Below are 26,586 nucleotides of genomic sequence, written 5' to 3'. Positions count from 1 at the left end.
CCCTGCAGGCACCTGCCTTGGCTGGCCTGATGCCTGCAGGCTGGGCGCAGCTCCTGTGTTGACTTCCCTCTAGTGGTCAGTGCGCATCATAGCGACCGGTTGTTCGCTGTTCAGTCAATTTGCATTTTAGGCTTTTATTATACAGGATGGCTACTTTTCACTTCTCCCTATAGGAAGCAGAAAGGATTTTTCTCCAATCTTCCCTGTGACAACCAGGCTCAAGTACATAAAACACATGAAAGGTTGGAGCTCCCCTAGGACTGGCCCTCCTGGACTTTTTAACTTTCAAACATATCTACACTGATCCTCCAACAATTCATTAATTATAGATTAGGTTTTTCCTACCCTGGTACTGGTTACCCATGAAGTTTTCTGCTCCTGGATTTCTGCTCTGGTAACTTGTGATTCTCTATATCTGTCTGTTTGACTCTCCAGTTTTGGGAACAATTGTTTGCCCTATGACCTCAGTTATCTGATGAATCTAAAAGGAGTTGTTGATTTTCAGTGTGTTCAGCTTTTTCATGTGTTGAATAGGAGAGATGACTTCCAAGTTCCTTACATGCTGGGTTAGAAACCAGGAAGTCCCTTCATTGTTTTTTGTTGTTTTACTGAATATAATTAAGTAGCTCAAGTATGACAACTCCTTTAGCTTATGTAACTCTTAAATTACTAGAAAGTTCACCCCAATCAATTTAATAACTTAAAAAAATTAAAAATATCTAGCTAATAAAATATAAATGGATAAATACATAAATTACTAGAAAGTTACATAAAACACACACACTATGTTTTTAGCTGCTTGCACAAAAACTTTTATAGAAGTGCAGTCTAATATAACATAGTTAATTGATAATTGTGTAAGCATTTTCATATAACTTCTTTTGGTAAGACTATGCTTTAGCCTTTTCACTGTCAGTTATAAAATAAGTCATATAATAAATCCCCCTCCTAATATTGTATTAAATAATATGACTCTGCTAATAACCTATATATTGCTTTAATTAGATGATGATTGCTCTTTAACATTACATTTCCCTGTTTCCTTACCTTCTTGGAAGTTCAAAAATAAGTTTAGGTTCTCAATTACAGTTAGTTCTCCTACCCCATCCTCTTTCTCCACTCACCATTTATTTTAGTTGTGATTTCATTACTTATCTGTTTTTTTATTAAAACTTTCATGTCCATTTAAAAGTAGGTTATATAAATAATATATTAACTTTGCTCAAGTATTGCCTGATAAAGTTTTAAGTTTTATGCTGCTGCTCCGCCTTTTTTCCTGCTTCATACTCACTATCATTCTCTCCTTTACTCTATAGACTTCTCTTGACCATGATGTGAATTATTAATTTCATGGCTTATTCATAATAAATTATTTGTTCCAGACATACTTTCTCTTGTCACCCTTTTTACTTTATGGTTCCTCTGAGTTCTTTTGCTATTTTAATATTAACCCAAGCCAGACCATTAAGAATGTACTCTATCTAGAAAAGTTAATTGAAAAAGTCTCATAAAGCTAAATTATAAAATGAACTGTAATTGTATATACCTATGCTTTTATTATTTAAAGTAGATCATTGAGGGCATATATTCTTAGAAAAATATTTTGAATTATACTAAATTTTACAAATCTTTGAAGACTTAATTTATCAATATTCCTCTATTGGGAGTACACCTTTATCTAATTTATTACTTTAATGATTTTGTAATATAATATGAAATTTATCAAACTAATTACCAGAATATGATAGTTTTGGTTAACTAATTTCCCACTGTATTATGCTTTTTTATTCAAAAGTTAACATGATTGAATTTATAGTTCAGTTTCAATCTTATTCATAAACATTTAATAATTTGGTTTGGGAGACAGTATGAATACATAGAGGAAAAATTAGCAAGACTAGATAGTATATTAAGTGTCACATAAATAATGTAGGCAATACAGAAATTTAGAAATGGCTAAATTTCTGTGATAGTTAGGAAAGACTCATGGAGGAGATAGAAATTGAATTAGATGATGGATAAGACTTAGATAAGAATAGAAAAATGGGCTATGAATTGTGGATAGGCCCTATTTATGGATCTGTTTTTATGCTGCTTGACTTATGCCAGACTCATTTTGGTATAAATAGGAAATGTAAATGAAAACCATGTTGAGGTGTCATTTATATCTATTGGATTTATAAAAATTAACAACCTTGAGTCAAGTGTTGTTGCAAATGTGGAGCTGTTGAGAATTCTTGAAGTGCATCTAGCCTATGACCTAGCACTTTCACCTGTGAACATATATAATCTAGAGCAATGTTTTTCAACCTTTTGTTAATATGATCCCCACATAGAAAAAAATTATTTTAATTCATGAGTCAGTATACACTCATAAAATAAATGTTTTATATAATAATAGATATCCTTCTATGTCTATTAAAAGTAAAAATGTAACAAAGTTGATATTAAATATGACTTTTATAATATTTGCACAAAATAGAAATTCCAAATTAAACACTGCAAAAAAATAGGAATATTTCATTTAATATATAAAGTGTGTCTGCTTCTTTCATACGTATATTCTTATGAGCATAGTTTTTTTTTTGTAAGAATTTGAGCATATCACTTTGATATTTTTTATTGTATTCTATTACACTTAAAAAATGCTGATTATGATGACCCATTACTAGATTACAATTGATTTAATTACCCATTACTAGATTACAATCTGTAATGTAAATTGAGCAAAAATAGCATGCCACAGAATATGTGTAGTATGGTTTAATTTATATAAAGTTCAAAAATAAGCTAAACTGTATAATACATTAAATAGGGATACGTAAGGTGTCCCAAAGAAATGTATACATACACATTGAATAATTATAAAGGCAGTGGTTATTAAAATAAATTTCATTTTAAAAATTGAGCTATCAGATGTTAAAGTGTGTATACATTTTTGGGACACTGTGTATATGTCTTCAAACTATAAGGAAAAGCAAGAGAAGAGTGAGAACCAAAGTTTCAGGACAATGCTTACCCCTGTAAGAGGATCAGGGGACATACTAGTACATGAGCCTTCAAAGATAATGATAAAGTTGTCTTTTTCAATTGGTTGTTATGGATACAGGGCTGCTCTTTTTATTGTTTCTTAATATCTTACACACTTATCATGGATTATTTTTCTATATTCAGTTATGTATCACATAATAACCTTTAGGTCAGTGGAGGACCACATATACTACAGTGGTCCCATATGATTGTAATGGAGCTGAAAAATTCCTATTGCCTAGAAATTTTATCATAGACATCATAATGTGGTAGCACAGTGCATTGTGTGTTTCTGGTCATTCTCATGTAAACAAACCTACTGTACTGAGATTCATATAACGGTATATAGCACATACAATTACAGTGGTAGGCCATTCCATATAATTTTGTGTAAGTGCATTCTATGATATTTACGCAAAAATAAAATCGCCTAATGGTGCATTTTTAGAACATATTTCTATTATTAAGCTGTCCATTAATGTATTTAGTGTTTAAAATACTTTTAAGTAGAAGTAAAATAAAATCAATTTACATTATAGTTTAAAGAAATTAGAATATAGGAAATACCCTCGATTTATTCCTTAGACTCACATTTTTCATCCTACCCCTGATTCATACTTTAAGTTCATCCCCAAGTCCTTTAGAGAGTGTTTATTATCAGTAAATATGGAAGTGCAAAATAAATTGAGATTTAGGGATCATATGACTGTCAGTGATAGATCAGTGATGGAATAAAGGTTAGAGGTTTCTACTGAATATATTACTTAATAAGAAAACAATGTGCTGATATCTTGGTTGAAAAGCAGATGGGGCTTGAAGGAAGGATGATGTTAAGAATGACTTGGAGGCTTTAAAAAAATGTGTATAGCCAGCTAATAGGATTTAATAACTATTAGTTGAAAAAATGGATGGATTGACAAAAGTTGAAGAAGTTTAAGAAAGAGATAGTATCAGAATATGGATTTCAGTTGTATCATGTTAGTTTGAGGTGATAGCAGATAATCCAAGTAGAGGTATTGTATAGAAAGTTGAAAATGTGGGTTGGTGATTAGGAGAGAGTCAGGGCTGGATTATAAATTATGTAGTCCTTTCAAACATCGATGAGACCATAAGCTATGAGGGTGGGTACATTTTCTGAGAGAAAAGCTATAAGGAGAGAAGCGGGAAACTAAGAATTGAGTCACGGATACATCCTTCAATTCAGTATCATTTTGATATCTCTGGCAGGTAAGAAGAATATTCAAATATTTTTAAATATTCTGAATATTCTTTCTATGGAGCAAGATATTTTTGGTACCAAATCAAACATGCCATTTTTATTCTTTTAAATTATTTACACCTTCAAAAAAACTGTAATTGTTTCATTTAAAAATATTTTCTTTCAAATGATACTCAAAAGTATAATACTTATTTTAGTTAATATGCATTTTCCTTAATTAGAATATTTTGTTTTTCTCTTATTACACACCTAAATCTTAAAAGTTTGCTTTCTGATTGTGGCTTAATATTTGGTATCTAGTTTTTATGTGGTCTATGTTTTAAACTAATAAATAGATACTGTACTTGGAGTTTACTTAAAAACCTGTGGGCATATCACAGGAAGAAAATGAGCATTGTTATTATGAAAGCTAGTTAATCCTTACATTTTAATTAAGATCTGAATCGTTTTAGATGACATAAATTTTTCTTAGAAAAATGAGTTCACCAATAACTGATTTCTTTTTTTAAAGAGAGAATCAGCACTAAAACAGGACATAAATGACCTTGTAAAGCGGAAGATTGCAGTAGATGAAGAAAATGCTTTCTTAAGGAAAGAATTCAGTGACTTGCAGAAGAAATTTAAAGATAAAAGGCAAGAAGTTAAGGTGTGTTGACTTGTACATAGTTTTACAGTACTATTACTTTGAAGTTCTACTTTAAGCTTTGTCAGCTTTTGTGGCACAGAAAGTGACAACCTTGGAGGAAAAATTGCCTGAGGCTCTGATGTACCACAGTTTTCTCACATTCAAAAACTCTGAGAAAGATGCTTTAAAGCTAAGGCTCCAAGCTTGATAACTTTCAGATAAATAGTTAATGATGGAAATGGAGCTAAGAAAGTAGGAGTGTGAATATGTGGCTTCTTGTAATTAGATTCTGATGGGACTGGCATTATTAATTGATAAAACCCTGGGAGTATATGTCTGTATGAGTCTCAAAAATAGCTGGGGACAGCATCAAAGGCAGCTTGATCAATTAATGGTCTCTTTGCAAATGTGTACTCATCAAAGCTGTCATCCAGTGAAAAAATATGATCTATCCACCTGCATGAAAAGAGGCCAATAAAAGTATACAGGTGACCTTGGCTATCAAATATAGAAGAAGCTGCTGTGAGGGTAAAACTGCACAGTTTATATTTGCTGATTAGTGCTCACCATTTTTTTGTTTGTTTTTTTATCGGCCCTATGGCACTGTTCTGTAGGACAGTAAAGAGTGTATACAGAATAAGGAAGAACAAAACAGACTGGTTATAAAAGACCTGGAAGAGGAAAATGAGAAATTAAGTACCCGCTGTGTTGACCTGCTAAATGACCTGGAGAGACTGAGGAAGCAGGAAGCTCATTGGAAAAAAGAAAAATATAGCATTGATGCAAAAATAAAGGTATGCAATCAGAATGGAATTAACCCTGTGATTTTGGACCTAACTTCTCACGGGAAGTTTATTATATGTTATTTTCTTTAAATAAGTTATATAGTCAAATCCAGCAATGGGACTAGTATTAATTTATATTCCTTCACTTAAGACCCACAGCTTTTTAAAAATTGATGTTGCAAAGCAGGAAACTGACTTCAAATATTTATCTATAATATAATCACTAAAAATAAATGATACTGCATTTTGAAAGAAAACATGTTTTAGAAATATTAGTATCATGAATTTTTACTCTTTTCAGTTAGGGCTTAAATTTATAGAGAAAGGCTAGAATTCATTGGAATATAGCTTTAAAACTATTTTCAAGGCCTTTAAAAAAAGTTAAAAAAGCACAAGACAGTTAAAAAAAATACTCATATGAGTTTTGAAGATGGTGTTTTCTTTGGCTTAAGAGGGCCTATTCATAGTAAAATCTTATTTTATAGAATATATAGGTGCAATCAGTCTTTATAATATTCTTATACTCTTTTGATCAGTATTTTTCAAAATAATATGTTTTTGTGACTTTCTTGGTCTTGGGAATGTTATGTTCAGTTTTCCCCATCAAATGTTAGGTTTTTCTTTTCCACAGATTTTGTTGAAAAGGCCAGAAATGTATTTTAGTGCTAGCAAATATGATAGTCCCTTTATGTATACACACATAAAAAAGAATATATAAAAACACACATATATATTTATTTTTTTCTTTTCAGCATTTTTCCCAACTGTCTCGGTTCTAAAAATTTGTACATTTTCTGAAATTTTTTAAGTCATATAATTATATGCTGCTTCTTTCCTCTCTAAAATATTAATTGACATATAATTTACATATTTTGTATTGAATCCATTTAAGTGTACAGTTCAGTAGTTTTAGTTTATGCATAGTTGAGCAACTATCGCCACAATTAATTTGAAATCATTTTCATCATCCCCAAAAGAAATCCTGTAACCTTAAGCAATCACTACTCATTTATCCTTAGCTCCACAAAGGATTAGTAGATAACCACTAATCCACTCTCTTTCTCAATAGGTTTTTCTATTCTAAACATATAACTAAAATCATAGTATGTGATCTTTTGTGACTGACTTCTGCCACTTAGAATAATGTTTTCAGGATTTATCCATGGTGTAGCATGTATTAGTGCTTCATCCTTTTTTATTGTTGATTAATATTCCATCTTAAAGATATTCAACAATTTATTTATCACTAGTATATGGACACTTGTGTTATGAATAATGCTGCTCTGAACATTTGTATACAATATTTTGTATATACATACATATATCTTCATTTTTCTTAGGTACATAACAAGAAATGAGAGTACTGAGTCTTAGTATAACTCTGTCCTTAAGTTTTAGAGGAAATGTCAGATTGTTTTCAAAAGCAGCTGCACTAAAACAATGATAACTATTTGTGTATTGTTGATAATTTTAGGGTTCAGGAGAATTTATAAGCTTACTTTTAAAAAGAGGTAGTATATGGACTGTTTCTTGAAATTCTTGGAGTAGAAAGGAAACAGTGGCTTTCTAGTCTCATTACTCAACCTAAATCCACCTGTCATTTACATTTTACTCATTGTTGGCAGTTGGTACTAATTAAAATGTTGATCAATACAGATGTTTAAAAAAAAACATCTGAGGGTTCTGATTTCTCTGCCATCCTTAACATTTGTTGACTTGTCTTTTTAAATTTTATTTATTTTTTATTATTTTTAATCTTCACCTGAGGATATGCTAACTGATTGTACAGAAAAGGGAAGGGAGAGGGAGAGTGTGAGAGAGAGAGGGAGAGAGAAAGGTGAGAGAGAACATTGATTGGTTTCCTCCCATTTGCAGTCAGATTGAGGATCAAACCCACAACCTAGGTATGTGCTCTGACTGGGAATTGAACCCATAACCCTTCCGTGTATGGGACAATGCTCCAACCAACTGAGCTTCATTGGCCAGGGCGACTTGTCTGTATTTTTGTTTTTTCTAATATATTTATTTATTTATTTTAATCCTCACCTGAGGATATTTTTCCATTGACTTTTAGAGAGAGTGGAAGGGAGAGAGGGAGAGATGAGAGAGAGAGAGAGAAACATTGGTATAAGAGAGACACTTTGATTGCTTGCCTCCTGCATGTGCCCTGACCAGGGCCAGGATTGAACCTGCAACACAGGCACATGCCCTTGACTGGGAATCGAACTTGGGACCCTTAGGTGTGCAGTCTGATGCTCTAACCACTGAGAACACTGGCCAGAGCAGGTCATGTCTATTTAATTACAGTCTTCCTTGTGGATACAAAATGGCTTCTCAATGGATTTTGATTGTATTCCCTGATGTTGAACATCTTTTCATATGTATTGGCCATTGTATGTTTTTTGAATAAATGTGTATATCTTTGGAAAAATGTGTGTTCATTTCTTTTGCATATAATCTGGATACAAGTCTCCTTTTAGCTATATAATTTTAAACTATTTTTTTTCAATTCTCAAGTTTTTTTTTCTTCTGTAATGGTATTATTTCAAGCACAAAAATTTTAACTTTTGATGATACTGAATTTATCAACATTTTGTTGCCTGTGTTTTTTGTGTCATATCAGAGAAACTGTTGACTGAGCCAAGATCATGAAAGTGGACATATATATTTATCTTTAGTAGCATACACAATTTTTCTCCTATATTGCTCTTTCCGTTTATGTTATTTTTATCATGTTACTAGAGGCCTGGTGCACGAAATTCATGCACAGGGCGGGGGTGTGTTTCCCTCAGCCCAGCCTGCACCCTCTCCAATCTGGGACATCCCTCTCACAATCCAGGAATGTTGGCTCCCAACTGCTTGCCTGCCTGCCTGCCTGATTGCCCCTAACCACTCCCCTGCCAGCCTGATCGACACCTAACTGCTCCTATACCGGCCCGATTGCCCCTAACTGCCCTCCCCTGCTGGCCTGGTTGCCCCTAATTGCTCTCCCTTGCAGGCCTGGTTGCCCCTAACTACCCTCCCCTGCAGGCCTGGTACCCCCCCCAAATGCCCTCCCCTGCAGACCTGGTTCCCCCCAACTGCCCTCCCCTGCAGGCCTGGTCACCCCTAACTGCCCTCCCCTGCAGGCCTGGTCACTCCTAACTGCCCTACCCTGCAGGCCTGGGTCCCCCACAACTGCCCTTCCCTGCAGGCCTGGTCCCCCCAACTGCCCTACCCTGCAGGCCTGATTGCCCACAACTGCCTTCCCTTTCAGGCCTGGTCTCTCCCAACTGCCCTCCTCTGCTGGCCTGATCACCCACAACTGCCCTCCCCTGCTGGCCATCTTTTGTCCACATGGGGGCGGCCATGTTGTGTGTTGGAGTGATAGTCAATTTGCATATTACTCTTTTGTTAGTAAAATTGTGTGCCCTGTATCATAGATTAGTAATTTTTATTTGCTTGTCATTTAATCATGTAGGAAATAAAAAGCAGTTACCAAATATGCAGTAATATTGGCTTTTATATTTCCCCACATATTTTCCTTTATTGGAGTCTCTGTTTCTTCATATGGCTTTCAGTTACTGTTTTGCATCCTTTTATTTCAATCGAAATGATTAGCATCTCTCCTAAGACAGATCCAGCTCCATCAGCTTTTGCTTATCTATAAATATCTTAATTACTCTCTAAATTTTGAAAACACTTTTGCTGGGTATAAAATTCAATGTCATCAGTTCTTTTCTTTTATATCATTAAATATGTCGTTCCACTGCCTCCTGCTTCTATGAATTTTTATTATGAATCAGCTATTAATCTCATTAATGTCCCTTGTATATGACAAGTAACTCTCTGTTGTTGCTTTCAAGATTCTCTCTCTGCTTTTAGTTGAATTTCAAAGTTTTATTACAGTGTATCTCAATATGGGTGTCTTTCTGTTGATCTTACTTGGAGTTCATTGAGGTCTTTAGGTTTTTATATGCAAATCTCATATCAAAGTTGGGAAGTGTTTGGTCATTATTTTTTCAAATCTTATTTTTTTTGCTGTTTTCTGTCTCATCTTTTGGGACTCCTATAATGTGTATGTTGATTTTCTTAATGGTGCTCCACTGACCCCATAAGAACTATTCATTTTTCATTCTTCCTTCTTTTTTCTCAGAATCAATAATTTCACAGGTTATATCTCTACTTTACTGATTCTTTCTTCTATCTGATTATATTTGTTGTTGAACCCTCTGGTGTATTGTTCACATTTTGTTATTTTACATTTTAACAACAAAATTTGATTCTATTTTTTTAAATTCTTTATTCTTTAAAGTATTACATAAGTCTCCTTTCCCCCCAATTGACCTCTCCCCAGCCACTCCCACTCTCAAGCACATGCCCTCACTCCCCTACTGTCTGTGTCTGTGGCTTATGCTTATATGCATCTATACAAGTCCTTTGGTTGATCTCTTACTCTCCCTTCCCCCAGCCTACCCACTTAGGTTTGACGGTCTGTTCGATGCTTCTGTGTCTCCGGCTCTATTTTGTTCATCAGTTTATGTTGTTCATTATAGTGCACAAATGAGTGAGATCTTGTGATATTTATCTTTCTCTGACTGGCTTATTTTGCTTAGCATAATGCTCTTCAGTTCCATCCATGCTGTTGCAAATGGTAAGAATTCCTTCTTTTTTACAGTAGCATAGTATTCTATTGTGTAGATTTACCACTGTTTTCTAATCCACTCATCTGCAGACGGGCACTTATGCTGATTCCAAATCTTAGCTATTGTAAATTGTGCTGCTATGAACATAGGGGTGCATATGTCCTTTCTGTGGGTGTTGCTGTTTTCTTGGGATATATTCCTAGAAGTGGGATCACGGGGTCAAATGGGAGTTCCATTTTTAATTTTTTGAGGAAACTCCATACTGTTTTCCACAAAGGCTGCACCAGTCTGCATTCCCACCAGCATTGCATGAGGGTTCCTTTTTCTCTGCATCCTCGCCAGCACTTATTGTTTGTTGACTTGCTGATGATAGTCATTCTGACAGGTGTGAGATGGTACCTCATTGTTGTTTTGATTTTCATCTCTCAGATGATTAATGACTTTGAATATATTTTCATATGTCTCTTGGCCTTCTGTATGTCCTCTTTCGAAAAGTGTCTATTTAGGTCTATGCCCATTTTTTTTATTGGATTATTTATCTTCCTTTTGTTAAGTTGTATGAGTTCCCTATAAATTTTGGAGTTTAAACCTTTATCTGATATAGCATTGGCAAATATGTTCTCCTTTGCAGTGGGCTTTCTTGTTTTGTTGATGGTTTCTTTTGCTGTGCAGAAGCTTTTTATTTTGATGTATCCCCATTTGTTTATTTTCTGCTTAGTTTCCATTGTCCTAGAGCTGTAATGATAAAGATCTTGCTATGACATATGTCTGTTATTTTGCTGCCTATGGCTTCTAAGATTTCTATGGTTTCCCATCTTATATTTAAGCCCCATGTCCATTTTGAGTTTGTTTTTGTGTATGGTGTAATTTGGTGTCTAATTTCTTTTTTTTTTTTGCATGTGTCTGTCCAATTTTCCCAACACTATTTATTGAAGAGACTATCTTGATTCCACTGTATGCTCTTGCCTCCTTTGTCAAATATTAATTGAGCATAATGGCTTGGATCTATTTCTGGGTTCTCTGTTCTGTTCCATTGGTCTATATGTCTGTTCTTGTGCCAGTACCAGGCAATTTTGAGAACCATGGCTTTATAATATAGCTTGATATCTGGTATTGTGATCCCTCCAACTTTGTCTTTCTTTCTCAGGATTGCTGTGGCTATTCGGGGTCTTTTTTTATTCCAGATAAATTTTTGGAGAGTTTGTTCTAGGTCTGTGAAATATGCCATTGGTATTTTAGTGGGGATTGCATTGAATCCATAGATTGCTTTGGGTAGTATGGACATTTTAATGATGTTGATTCTTCCAATCCATGAACACGGAATGTTCTGCCATTTATGTCTTCCTCTATCTCTTTTTTCAGCATCCTGTATTTTTTTGAGTACAGGTCTTTTACCTCCTTGGTTAAATTTATTCCTCTGTATCTTAATTTTTTTGTTGCAATGGTAAATGGAATGTTTTTTTAGTTTCTCTTTCTGTGAGTGCATTATTGGTGTATAAAAGAGCCATAGATTTCTGGGTGTTAATTTTGTATCCTGCTACATTGCCAAACTCATTTATTAAATCTAGTATTTTGATCGAGTCTTTAGGGTTTTCTATGTACAGTGTCATACAATATCATATCATCTGTGAATAATGACAGTTTTACTTCTTTTCCAATTTTAATGCCTTTTATTTCTTCTTCTTGTCTGGTAGCTTTGGCTAGCACTTCCAGTACTGTGTTGAACTGGATTAGTGAGAGTGGGCATCCCTGTCTTGTTCCTGTTCTTAGGATGGTTTTATTTTTAGCCCATTAGGTATGATGTTGGCTGTAGGTTTGTCATATATGGCTTTTATTATGTTGAGGTACGATCCCTTTATTCCCACTTTGCTGAGAGTTATCAGGAAAGGATGTTGGATTTTGTCAAATGTTTTTTGTGCATCAATTGATATGACTATGTGATTTTTGTCTCTCAATTTGTTTATGTGATGCATCATGTTTATTGATTTGTGGATATTGTACCATCCTTGCATCCCGGAATAAATCCCACTTGGTCATGGTGTATGATCTTTCTAATGTAATGCAGGATCTGATTTGCTAGAATTGTATTGAGGATTTTAGCATCTATGTTCATCAAGGATATTGGCCTGTAGGTCTCTTTCTTTGTGGTGTCTTTATCTGGTTTTGGAATTAGGGTGATGCTGGCTTCATTGAAAGAGCTTGGAAGTGTGCCTTCCTCTTGAATTTCTTGGAGTAGTCTGAGGAGGATAGGTTTTAGTTCTTTGAATGCTTGGTAGAGCTCACCTGTAAAGTCATCCGGACCAGGGCTTTTGTTTGCTCGAAGTTTTTTTGATAATTGTTTCAATTTCATCAGTAGTTATAAGCTTAGTCTGTATTTTTTTTATTCTTCTTGATTGAGTTTTGGAAGCTTGTATTTTTTTAGGAATATTTCCATTTCATCTAGGTTGTCCAGTTTGCTGGAGCAGAGTTGTTCGTGGTATTTTTTTTTATTTTTTATAATCCTTTGTCTTTCTGTGGGGTTGGTTATTTCACCTCTTTCATTTCTGATTTTGTTTATTTGGGTCCTCTCTCTTTGTTTCATGGTGAGCCTGGCTAGAGGTTCATCAATCTTGTTTATCCTTTCAAAGAACCAGCTCTAAGTTTCATTGATCTTTTGTATTTTTTTTTGGTCTCCATGTTGTTTATTTCCTTTCTGGTCTTTATTATTTCCTTCCTTCTGCTCACCCTGAGCTTTTCTTATTGTTCTCTTTCTGGTTCTTTAAGTTGTACAGTTAGATAATTTATTATCATTTTTTCTTGTTTTTTGAGGTAGGCCTGTAGAACTATAAACTTTCCTCTCAGGACTGCTTTCAGTGTGTCCTATAGATTTTGGATTGGTGTGTTTTCATTATCATTTTTTTTCCATGATGCTTTTAATTTCTTCTTTGATCTCTTTGGTAACCCAATCATTGTTTAATAGCATGCTATTTAGCCTCCAAGTGTTTGATTTTTTTCATTGTTTTTATTGTAGTTGATTTCTAATTTTATGCCATTGTGATCTGAGAAGATGCTTGATATGATTTCTATCTTCTTGAATTTGAAGAGACTTTGCCTGTGTCCTAATATGTGGTCTGTCTTTGAAAATGTCCTGTGTGCACTTGAGAAAAATATGTATTCTGAGCTTTGGGGTAGATTCTTTTTTTAAAAAAAACCCCACAACTTTATTGTTGAAAGTATTACATATGTCTTCCTTTTTCCCCATTGACCTCTGCCAGTGTTTTTTGGTTTTTTTTTAAGATTACTGTAGCTCTGGCTGCATTGCTCAGTTGGCTGAAGCATCATCCAGTAAACTAAAAAGGATTTGGGTTTAATTTCATTCAGGGCACATACCTACGTTGTGGGTTCCATCCTGGTTGGGGTGCGTACAGGAGGCAACTGATATCTCTCGCTTTCTCTCTCTCTCTCTCTCTCTCTCTCTCTCTCTCCCTCTCTCTCCCTCTCTCCCCCTCTCTCCCTCTCTCCCTCTCTCCCTCTCTCCCTCTCTCCCTCTCTCCCTCTCTCTCCCCATCTCTCCCTCTCTAACCTCCTTCCTCTTTCTTTTTCCCTATCTGCCCCTCCCTCCCCCTCTCTCTAAAAAAATCAATAAATGTGTTCTCAGATGAGGATTAAAAAAAATTTATTCTAGCTACTGTAGGGTGAATCTATGAGCATTGGGAGCTTGGCTAGGGTAGATTTCTAAAGCCTGGCGTTCACTTTAGAAATAATGATTGTATGTTGTTTGTGTGGGCATACTGTATTATTAGATATAAAATTCATTTAATACTTTGTGAAAATAATTAAAATTAAATTTATAATATATTTTTGAGAAAATTATCTTTGAAAAGATATCATTAGATTTCAAATAGTTTCAAAATGGAAGAAGATTTAAAGCACTATTAGCATGAAAAGGCCAAATTCGAAGAACTATAGGTGAAATTTCACTGCAATCAAGAGAACTCAGCATGATCTCAGTCTCAAATATTATAAATTATTTTGGTATCCTTGTTTGCAGTACTGTCTTTTCTTCTCTGAGTGCATTTATGTGTGTGCAGTTAACATAGAGTAAATAATGAAATATCTGCCATTTTTCTTAGTTAATATTTAAGTAAATGAGTTCATTTTTTGTTCATGTAATTAAATTTTTTATTGTATGATAATTTCTTTATTTTAATTTTAATAAGTAAATTCCTACATAGAATTTCAAGTTTATTTGTTTCAAATCATTAACTTTCATACAAGGAAGCCAGGATACTTTTTCAGTTTCTGAAAAAAGTGTCTGTGACTACTATAAACATAATTGCTTCTACTAAATTTCTTAAAGTGAAAACAAACAAACAAAAAAACATCTAAAACACTACTTATTTTCACTGTCATTTTGTAAACTAATTAGTTAACTGTGCCAGACATTTTATTTCTTCTTATTTGATATTATATTAGACTTTTATATGTGTTCTAATTTCAGGCCTTTGAAGACAATTTAATGGAAGCAAGGAAAGAAATTGAAGTTTCACAGAGTAAATACAATGCTCTCTCATTACAGCTGACTAATAAACAGACTGAACTTATCCAGAAGGATATGGATATTACCCTGGTCAGGCAAGTATATTCAGTTTTTAATTTAACATTATAGAAATGTCATTAGTTATTCAGAATGGTAGCATTTCTGTTTATTGCTAATACCACAAAATTACAAAAATATGTCTTCTGTGGGTACATATGTTTGTGCATTGAAACTATCTGAAATTATATACACCAAACTGGGAATATTTGTCTGGGGAGAATGAGCGGTTTCATAGGATTGGCAAAAGCATGCTCCAAGCGTGGCCTTGTTTCAGTTTTTAAATAAAAAAAAAATACATTTATTTATTTTCTTTAAAAATTCCTAGCCATATATAATATAATTATTGTTACAATGAAAAATAATGATAAACCCAATTTTTTATTTTTATTACATTCTAAATAGTTTTATTTTGTGAAATATTAATTCTGTATCAAAATAGTTAATTTTATAGTACTAACCATAAAGTAGGATTACTTGAATAACTTGTGTTTTTAAGCATTTTGAAAGATTTTAAACTACCTATTAATTTAATTCATAATTACCTTTATCAGAAAATATTGTTAAAGTATAAACATATAAATATATATATACACATATACACATATGTCATGTATATACACATGTATGTATGTGTACATTTTTACTTAATTAAAATAAAATCATACAAAGTTTATCATATCTCTGGTGCTACCACTATATATAGTATGTATATAACACACTTATATACTTATATAATTATAATATAACTAGAGGCCCGGTGCACAAAAATTTGTGCACTCGGGGAGGAGAGGGGGTCCCTCAGCCCATCCTGTGCCCTCTCGCAGTCTGGGACCCCTCAGGAGATAATGACCTGCTGGCTTAGGCCTGCTCCCGGGTGGCAGAGGGCAGGCCCAATCCCTAGGTGCAGCCCCTGATCGGGCTCAGAGCAGGGCCGATTGGGGAGTTGGGGCACTGCCCCCTGTCATGCACAGAGCAGGGCGGATCGGGAGGTTGAGATGCCACCCCTAGTCATGCTCAGGGTACAGCCGATTGGGGGGTTGGGGCACCGCCCCCTGTCACACTCAAGGCAGGGTCGATAGGGAAGTTGCGGCGTCACCCCCTGTCACGCACAGAGCAGGGCCGATCAGGGGGTTGAGGAGCTCCCCCCTGTCACTCACAGTGCAGGGCCGATCAGGGGGTTGAGGAGCTCCCCCCTGTCATGCACAGAGCAGGGCCGATCAGGGGGTTGAGGAGCTCCCCCCTGTCACAGAGCAGGGCCGATCAGGGGGTTGAGGAGCCCCCCCTGTCACGCACAGAGCAGGGCGGATCAGAGGGTTGAGGAGCTCCCCCCTGTCACTAACAGAGTAGGGCCAATAGGGGAGTTGGGTCACCGCCCCCTGTCACACACAGAGCAGGGCGGATCAAGGGGTTGAGGAGCTCCCCCCTGTCACGCACAGAGCAGGGCCCATCAGGGGGTTGAGGAGCTCCCCCCTGTCACTTACAGAGTAGGGCTGATAGGGGGTTGGGGCGCTGCCCCCTGTCATGCACAGAGCAGGGCCCATCAGGGGGGTTGGGGCGCCGCCACTGTCACACTCAGGGCAGGGCCAATGGGGAGGTTATGGCTCTACCCTGTCACACACAGAGCAGGGCCGATCAGGGGGTTGGGGTGCCGCACCCTGTCACACACAGAGCCGCAGGGTGATCAGGGGGTTGGGGAGCTCCCCCCTATCAGGCACAGAGCAGGGCTGATCAGGGGGTTGGGGCACCTTCCCCTGTCAGGAACAGAGCAGGGCGGATAGGGAGGTTGTGGCCCTGCCCCCTGTCACACACAGAGCCGCAGGGTGATCAGCGGGTACGGGCGCTGCCCCCTGTCACGCTGATCCCGGTGCCGGGAGGCATGTTACCCTTTTACTATATAGAATAGAGGCCTGGTACACGGGTGGGGGCTGGCTGGTTTGCCCTGAAGGGTGTCCTGGATCAGTGTGGGGGTCCCCACTGGGGTGCCTGGCCAGTCTGGGTGAGGGGCTGAGGGCCGTTTTCAGGCTGGCGGGTGACTGAAGCTCCCAACCGCTCCTTTTTTCCTTTTTTTTTTTTTTATTCTGTGCCAGCTTTAGCTCTGAGGCCTCGCTGCTGAAAGCAACTTTCTGGCCTTTGTTTACCTTCTGTTTGATACAATGTTGCGGTCCGGCTGGCTGAAGCCTGGCTAACGCAGGTTTCTGGGGTTTTGTTTAGCTTCTATATTTGCAACATAGTTGCTTAGAGTTGCAGCTGAGAGGCCGGCAAGTCAGGCGGGGAACGTTGGAGTCCGCCGTCACTGGAGCAAGCAAGCCTCCCTGTTCGCTTCAGTGCCTTGCTGCCGGCTGCCATCTTGGTTGGCAGTTAATTTGCATATCTCAGTGATTAGCCAATGGGAAGGGTAGCAGCCGTACGGCTAATTACCATGTTTCTCTTTTATTAGATAGGATATATAATCTTTCATATGTAATTACTATACACACATATATTTTTATATATAAGACTAATATGCAAAGTGTTTCCCCTGGGAGTTTGACTGGGAGACCGGGAGTTCTATCACTTGCTATGACATGCACTGACCACCAGGGGGTGGCATGGAATGAAGGAAGGCTCCAGCTGGCAGACGGAAGGCCCTGATCATCCCTGATCGCCAGCCAGGCCTAGGGACTCTACCCAGGCTCGAATTTTGTGCACCAGGCCTCTAGTTTATATATAATTAGCATATTGCAAGATTTGTAAATATGAAGGCAGGATTTTTGCTTGAGTAATAGGTAATGTATATACATTAATCTTTTATACATGGAAATATACATTTTGTCACATTTTTAATCTTCATAGGAAAAGTATAAACTTTATAAATGATACTTTGGTTGACTTATTCACTCATGGTGTAATTATTTTTTAAGTCATAGAACATTAAAAATAAATTGTAGAAACATTGTTTGATAAGTGGATTTAGCACACTTGGTAGATACAAGTTAGTGTAGAAAATCCTATTGTACTTTTTTTGTCACCAAAAAGTTAGGAAATGGACTTAAAAATAATATAATTTACAATGACTAAAAATATGAAAAATATAATGAAAAATGTATATTACCTTTATACAGAGAACTATAAAACATTGAAAGAAATGAAAGGTCTAATGTGTGCAAGGGTTGTACGAAGTTCATGGTTTGGAAGACTTAATATGATAAAGATATCAATTCTCTTCAAATATTGAGATGCACATTTTCAACAACAGGAAATCATTACTATCTGTAGACCAGAAGGGAGAAGGAGACAAGCTTGTTATCAAGTCTCTGTGAGAAGCCTAGCCCTTGGGCAGAGATTGACCAATAGGAGAATAATCCTTAGAGGAACAGGGGCTATGACAACTGTGGCTCAGCTAAAAGGGAGCTAGGGAGTGGGATCACTGGGTCAAATATTAATTGAGCATATTGGTTCGGGTCGATTTCTGGGTTCTCTATTTTATTCCATTGATCTATATGTCTGTTCTTGTGCCAGTACCGGGCAGTTTTGAGAACAGTGGCTTTGTAATACAGCTTGATATTTGTTATTGAGATCCCACCTACTTTGTTCTTCTTTCTCAGGATCGCTGTGGCTATTCGGGGTCTTTTTTTATTCCAGACGAATTTTTGGAGATTTCGTTCTAGGTCTGTGAAATATGCCGTAGGTATTTTAATGGGGAGTGCGTTGAATTTATAGATTGCTTTGACCCAGTGATCCCACTTCTAGGAATATATCCCAAGAAACCAGAAACACCAATCAGAAAGGATATATGCACTCCTATGTTAGTAGCAGCACAATTTACCAAAGCTAAGATTTGGAAACAGCCTAAGTGCGCATCAACAGATGAGTGGATTAGAAAACAGTGGTACATCTACACAATGGAATACTATGCTGTTGTAAAAAAGAAGGAATTCTTACCATTTGCAACAGCATGGATGGAACTGAAGAGCATTATGCTAAGTGAAATAAGCCAGTCAATGAAAGAAAAATACCACATGATCTCACTCATTTATGGATAATAAAGACCATTATAAACTGATGAACAAAAATATATACAGAGGCAGATCAGCATCGAACAGACTGTCAAACTACAGCGGGAAGGCCAGGGAGGGTTGGGGGGTGTGGGTAAGAGATCAACCGAAGTACTGGTATGCATGCATATAAGCATAACCAATGGACACAAGACACTGGGGTTACGGGAGGCCGGGGGATGGTCAAGGGGGGGAAAAAAAGGAGACATATATAATACTCTTTGTAATACTTTAAGCAATAAAACAAAATTAAAAAAAAATAAAAGGGAGCTAGGGAAATACTTTGACCTTTTGTTCCTTTACCCTCTTATCACAGGCTAGCACTTCTAACTAATCAAAAGTTAGACCCAGAGGACAAGGGGCCAGTGTAGAGGTTGACCTCTTAGGCCAGAGTAGGCTAGAGTACCAGAGAGTAGGACAGAAATGATAACAATTGGATATGAAAATATGTGGCACATGCCTTAGATGGTGTGGCTCAGTTGGTTGGGCATTGTCCTGTTCACTGAAAAGTTGCTGTTTCAGTTCCAGGTCAGGGCACATGCCTGGGTTGTAGGCTTGATACCCAGTAGGGGGCATGCAGGAGGCAGCTGATCAATGTTACATCAAGATTTATCTCTTCTCCTTTCCCCTCTCTCTAAAAATAAAAAATATATATATATGGGAAAAAAAGAGTATTTGACATATTCTCCACTACTGCTCTTTTTCAGAGTTTTCCTGGGCACTTATTGTTTATTAATTATGATTAATGCTTATTAATTAATTATTTATTGTATAAACTTTGGAGTAAACTTGCTTATTTTTTGTTTGTTATTTTATTGCAGCATCAAATTTACAAATAAACCTAAGGAGAATTGACATCTTATGTCAGTCTTCATGTCTTATAGTATAGTAAGCCATTCCATTTGTTTCAGTACCTTGGTGTCCTTACAAAATGTTTTATGTTGTTTCTCATATGGGTTTTGACATTTCATGTTAAAATTCATTCCTAGCAATTTTATGTTTTTTGTTACTATTTTAAATGGAGTCTTTCTTTCCCATATAGTTCCCAACTGATTTTCCTTTTATTTATCATTTTTGCTCTACTTGTTTTGATGTGCTATGATTTGGTGGGTAAAGTACTCAGTTTTTTTTGTTTTCACTTGCTGTGAATTGTACTTTTTACTTTTTTTCTATGTAAATTTTTGCCTTGAGTTTTAATTCCTCTGAAATTAATATTTCCTTCCTTCCTTCCTTCCTTCCTTCCTTCCTTCCTTCCTTCCTTCCTTCCTTCCTTCCTTCCTTCCTTCCTTCATTTCTACTTTTATTTTTTTCTTTGTTAATCCTCACCGAAGTATATTTTTCCCGTTGATTTTTAGAGTGAGTAGAAGGGAGGGAGGGAGGGGAGAGACACAGAGAGAGAGAGAGAGAAAGACATCGATTTGAGAGAGACATGAGCTGGGGATCGAACCTGCAAACTGGGTACATGCCCTTGACTGGGAATCAAACCCAAGACCCTTCCGTGCCCCAGCTGAGAACACCAGCCAGGGCACTATTCTTTATTTTTGTTTACATTTATATGATTACAAACAATTATTTTAGTATAATGGTACATGTGAATTATAAAAAATTACTAGAATACAGAAAAGTACAAAAAAGATAGAGGGAAAAATTACACTAGGGAAATAATAGTCAATAAAAATTTTGTGAGAATCACTATAGATTCTTCTTAATCTGTATTTATAGATTAAAGATTAGGTAGACAGAAGTATGCTTTCTTCCACATTGACATCAGATTTAGCCATGAGACTTATTTTGGCCTGTGGAACGAGAGTGAAAGTGACATATACCACATCCAGGTAAATGTCGTAAGAATCATTGCTTTTATTTGCCTTTGCTTTTCGCCCTTTGTCATTAGAGTGTCTTATTCCTAATATAGCTTGTTGCTCCAGTTTGAGTTTTAGAATACAGAAAAGCCACATGTAATGTGAGCAAGCAGTAAGGCTTTGTTTTTGTCAACCATGAAGATTTTTTAAACTGGGGAATAACCTAGAGAAACTGAAACCATCTGTCAGTCTTTGTTATCAAACTTGATTTCTAAAGGGATGTCCCTAATGTAACCTATGGTTCCACTCAGTGCCTTAAATAGCATTACTGAGGCAGATCATTGATTTATCTTTCAGCAGTATAATATTTTTTAACATAACTTAAAATTCTTCTTGAGATGGGAAGAAGCATTGTTCATTCTCAGCATCCTCTCAGCTCAACCCACAAATTCTTAAGTTTGAACCTACCAATTAACTTTATTTTACATAGCATTGATTTTCCTTATAACTGCCTTTATTATGAATTTTAATGCTATTATGGCATCTTTCTTTTTAACAGTTCTTCATGTTATCCTTTTAATTTCATCCATTCAATAACTGTTTTATCCCATATATTCTAGAGAACAGAGCCTGAGTGAAGAATTACACACTGATTACTTACTTGAGAGATTCAATTCCAGGGCAGAGTGAGTGAGGTTAGAAGAATCTGAGGCAGGGAAGCATAAAAAATAATTCAAGGAAATGCATTTTTGTGCTGGCACTGCTTTAGGATGAGCCATGAAGAGACAGCATGTGCACTAAATTAGCCAACGAGGTTGGTTTTGGACTTGCTGAAGAGAAATCAAGCCCTATAGCAATCCCTCAGATGGAAAAAAGAAAAAAAATTATCTGTCTGGTTTTCTCTTGTGTTTGTCTTCCATTGGTCTAAGTCAGTGATTCCCAAAGTGGGCGCTACCGCCCCCCGGTGGGCGCTGCAGCGATCCAGGGGGGCGGTGATGGCCACAGGTGCATTTGGGGGTGATGAGTAACTGCTATTAAAATTTAAAAAAAAATTAATTTCCAGGGGCTGAGTAATATTTTTTTCTGGAAAGGGGGCGGTAGGCCAAATAAGTTTGGGAACCACTGGTCTAAGTTTACTGCTTATATGGCTGTGTTTTAGTATTTTATCATAATCTGAAAGTGGTACAATGTGCTAGACTGGTTGATCTTGAGTAATGGAGCCACATGAAATATATGGATTTTATAGGCTGAAATGGTAGTTAATAGGCTGAGGTAGAGCCAAGGACTGAATCTAGGAGGCAGGTGAGGCTGAATCTGAAAAGTCACATGTGTCTAAATCCAACAACAAATATTTAGTAAGAGAATGGAATTGTTCTAGGTGTTCTGTTTATAGCAGTGAATAAAAACGTCCCTGCCTTCACAGAGATTTTATTGAGATCATCTTCACATCTTAGTTTTCTATTCAGAGAGCTGTGATGTGTTTTTTTCATACTTTTTCTAGACCTTTTTTTTCTAATTCCTTCAGTAAATCCTACTCAGAGATGTTTATTTATTTTGATTATGCACAGTAAAATTTTTCCCTTAATTCTAAGCACTCCCCCTTTTTAATAAGCTTTACTTGTTTTCAAATGAGGAAAAATCTAGACAAATTCACTGTTTTCCAGTGGTCCAGATGTGTGACTTTTGTAAGTCTTGTTTGTTAATTATTTTGATACTTATCATGTTCTGAGTTTTGTATTTGCAACATTCCATCCCATCCCATCTACTTTTCAGAGAGTGGTGTGGGGAGACACAGAGAAATAAACATATCTATATAGTGTAAAATTGTGCTTCTATTGCACTTAGAGTATGCCCAGAAGATAGCATGAGATCAGAGTGAAGAATATACTGTTCCCTTAGTTAACTTTTAATGTCCTAGTACTTTATATTATTCATTATTTTGATACTGTTGTGTTTCTTCTGATTAAAGATACATATATTTTGTTCCACATGACTCTTAAATGCAAGCTACCTACTGAATTTGGCCTTCTTTATAAAAAATAACAAATGTTGGTGAAATTCTCATTCAGCTTCTTATAATTCTCATTGAGTTAAGTGTATTTGTCATCCAGATGTTTGAGCATTCTTATCTCTATTACTCTGAATTCCTTCTCTTGACAAATTACTTGCCTCCATTTCATTTAGTTCCTTTTCTGGTGATTCCTCCTTTTCTTTCCTTTGGAGGTTGTTTCTTTTGTCTCCCCATTTTTTTCTGTCCCATCGTATCTGTTTTTATGCTTCTGCACAACAACAACAACAAAAAAACCCATAAACAAAACAACAAGGAAGCCCATTCAATGGGAGAACATATTTGCCAATGATACATCTGATAAGGGATTGACTTCCAAAATTTACAGGGAACTCATACAACTTAACAAAAGAAAGACAATCCAATTAAAAAATGGGCAAAGGACCTAAATAGATACTTCTCCAAAATGGACATACAAAAGGCCAAGAGATATATGAAAAAATGCTTAAAGTCACTAATCATCTGAGAGATGCAAATAAAAAATGACAATGAGATACCACGTTACACCTGTTAGAATGGCTCTCATCAACAAATCAACAAATGACAAATGTTGGCGAGGATGTGGAGAAAAGGGAACCCTCATACACTGCTGGTGGGAATGCAGACTGGTGCAGCCTTTTTGGAAAACAGTATGGAGTTTCCTCAAAAAATTAAAAATGGAACTCCCATTTGACCTAGTGATTCTCTTCTAGAATATATCCCAAGAATTCAGAAACACCCATCAGAAAGAACATATGCACCCCTATGTTCATAGCAGTGCAATTTACAATAGCTAAGATTTGGAAACAGCCTAAGTGCCCATCAGCAGATGAATGGATTAAAAAACCGTGGTAAATCTACACAATAGAATACTATGCTGCTGTGAAAAAGAAAGAACTCTTACCATTTGCAACAGCATGAATGGAACTGGAGAGCATAATGTTAAGCGAAGTAAGCCAGTCAGAAAAAATAAATATCACATGATATCACTCATATGTGGAATCTAAGGAACAGCATAAACTAATGAACAAAAATAGACCCAGAGACATGGAGACATCTATCAGAATATCAAACCTCAGAGGAATGTAGGGAAGGGTGGAAGGGTGGAGAGATCAACCATTGAACTTATGTATGCATGTACATAACCCATGGACACAGACGGTAGGGTGGTGAGGGCTTGTGGAGAAGGGGGTTGGAGAGGGCAATGGGGGAAAAAGGGGACATATATAATACTTTCAACAATAAAGATTTATTTTTTTTAAATTTCTTTATTGGTTAAGGTATTACAAATGTGTCCTCATTTCCCATTAACCCCCAATCTCCCCACTCCCCCACCTCCACTCATGCTCTCATCCCCCTGTTGTCTGTGTCCATTGGTTTGGCTTATATGCATGCATACAAGTCCTTTGGTTGATCTCTCCCCTTTACCCCCTCCCTCCCCTACTTTCCCTCTGGGGATTGATAGTCTGATCGCTGTTTCTCTGTCTTTGGATCTGTCCCTGTTCATCAGTCTATGTTCTCTATATTCCACAAATGAGTGAGATCATGTGGTATTTATCTTTCTCTGACTGGCTTATTTCACTTAGCATAATGCTCTCCAGTTCCATCTATGCTGTTGCAAATGTCAATAATTCCTTATTTTTTACCGCAGCGTAGTATTCCATTGTGTAGATGTACCACAGTTTTTTTAATCCACTCATCTGCTGATGGACACTTAGGCTGTTTCCAAATCTTAGCTATGGTGCATTGTGCTGCTACTAACATAGGAGTGCATATATCCTTTCTGATTGGTGTTTCTGGCTTCTTGGGATATATTCCTAGAAGTGGAATCACTGGGTCAAATGGGAGTTCCATTTTTAGTTTTTTGAGGAAACTCCATACTGTTCTCCATAGTGGCTGCACCAGTCTGCATTCCCACCAGCAGTGCAGAAAGGTTCCTTTTTCTCCACATCCTCTCCAACACTTGTTTGTTGATTTGTTGATGATAGCCATTCTGACAGGTGTGAGATGATACCACATTGTCATTTTGATTTGCATCTCTCGTATAATTAGTGACTTTGAGCATGTTTTCATATGTCTTTTGGCCTTCTGTATGTCCTCTTTTGAAAAGTGTCTATTTAGGTCTGTTGCCCATTTTTTGATTGGATTGTTTATCTTCCTTTTGTTATGTTGCATGAGTTCCCTGTATATGTTGGAGATTAAACCCTTATCGGTGATATCATTGGCAAATATGTTCTCCCATGCAGTGGGCTTTCTTGTTGTTTTGTTGATAGTTTCCTTTGCTGTGCAAAAGCTTTTTATTTTGATTTAGTCCCATTTGTTTATTTTCTCTTTAGTTTCCATTGCCCTAGGAGCAGTATCAGAGAAGAAATTCCTTCGGCATATGTTTGCGATTTCGTTGCCTGTGGATTCCTCTAGTATTTTTATGGTTTCCTGTCTTACGTTTAAGTCCTTTAGCCATTTTGAGTTTATTTTTGTGTATGGTGGCAGTGGGACATCCCCCGAGTGGTCCCGGACTACGAAAAGTTGCAGGATGGGCTGAGGGACCCCCTCCTCCAATGCACGAATATCACGCACAAGGCCTCTAGTATATATATAATAAAGAAATAATAAATGTCTCCTAGCATTGGAGGAGAGAAAAATTTGCTGTGTTTTAACTGTATTAAAAGATATGTTACTTTTGTGTGTGTGTGTGTGTGTGTGTGTGTGTGTGTGAGCTGTTATATAAATATATTTTTTAATTTTATTAAATTGGTTGAGGTGACATTGGTTAACAAAATTATATAGGTTTCAAATGTACAAATCTGTAAGGTATCATCTGTATATTGAATTGTGTGTTCACCACTCAAAAGTCAAGTCTTCTTCTATGATCATATATTTGACTGCCCTTTAACCTTTTCTACCTTCTCCCACTCCTCTTTTCTCTGATAACCACCATTCTATTATCTGTGTCTATGAGTTTTTGTTTATATCAGTTTTATATTCCACATATGAGTGAAATCATATGGTTCAGACTTTTTCTATCTGACTTACTCCACTTAGCATGACATTCTTAAGATCCATTCATGTTTTTTCAAATAGCAGTATTTCAGAAATATTGTATGTTTTTATACCCACCATATCTCCTTTCTAAATGCAACATTTACCTAATTCTTCTGGCTAACATATGTCTCAACTATATACCCTGATGGAATTTTATCCTACATTCATTGCCTATCTCTTTTGATAATTCTTGCCAATGTTATTCTTGAAAAATGGCAATATGCTTCAAGCCTTATTACTGTGGGTTACATCTCCCTTCCTCTTGTGAATATTACATTTCTTAGAGGCATTGCACCATTATTCCCTTCTCTCCCCTCTCCCAGTTTTGGGCTGTTATTTTTTGCAAATTTTGATTTTTTGAATATAGATAGTACTAGAGTCTGAATGTTTGTGCCTACCCAAAATTCATATGTTGAAATCCTAGTGCTTGATGTAATGGCATTAGGAAGTGGAGCCTTTGGACAGTACTTAGGTCATTAAGGTAGAGAACTCCTGAAAGAGATTAAAGTTTTTTATGAAAGAGACCTCCCTGGGCTGCCTTGTGCCTTCCACACAAGAAACCTGTGACCCTGAAGAGGGTCCACACTTAACCCTCTGACTTCCAGCATACAGAACTATGAGAAATAAATTTCTGTACCAGAGCTTTTTTATCCACTCATCTAATGATGGACACTTGGGCTGCTTCCACATCTTGGCTATCCTATATAATAAAGAGGCAATATGGAAATTAAACACACGCCCTCACAAGATGGCTGCGTGGGGCGACAAGGCCAGCAGGGGGGTTAGTGAGGGACAACC

General features: G+C 36.6%; 1 protein-coding gene across 1 annotated transcript in view; it reads left to right on the top strand.

Moving 5' to 3' along the window:
• The window catches only part of CNTLN (centlein), a 248,974-nt gene that overhangs the window by 50,077 nt on the left and 172,311 nt on the right, over window positions 1-26,586 (top strand). The window contains exons 4-6 of the mRNA XM_023758906.1: window positions 4,761-4,895; window positions 5,489-5,668; window positions 14,765-14,898. Coding sequence (XP_023614674.1) covers window positions 4,761-4,895; window positions 5,489-5,668; window positions 14,765-14,898 — 449 coding nt within the window. The remainder of the gene's footprint in view (window positions 1-4,760; window positions 4,896-5,488; window positions 5,669-14,764; window positions 14,899-26,586) is intronic.

The sequence above is a fragment of the Myotis lucifugus genome, unplaced genomic scaffold, assembly GCF_000147115.1.
Source record: "Myotis lucifugus unplaced genomic scaffold, Myoluc2.0 scaffold_144, whole genome shotgun sequence".
NCBI lineage: Eukaryota > Metazoa > Chordata > Mammalia > Chiroptera > Vespertilionidae > Myotis > Myotis lucifugus.
Note: the sequence above shows the minus strand (reverse complement) of the source record. Positions and strands in the feature narration are given on the sequence as shown.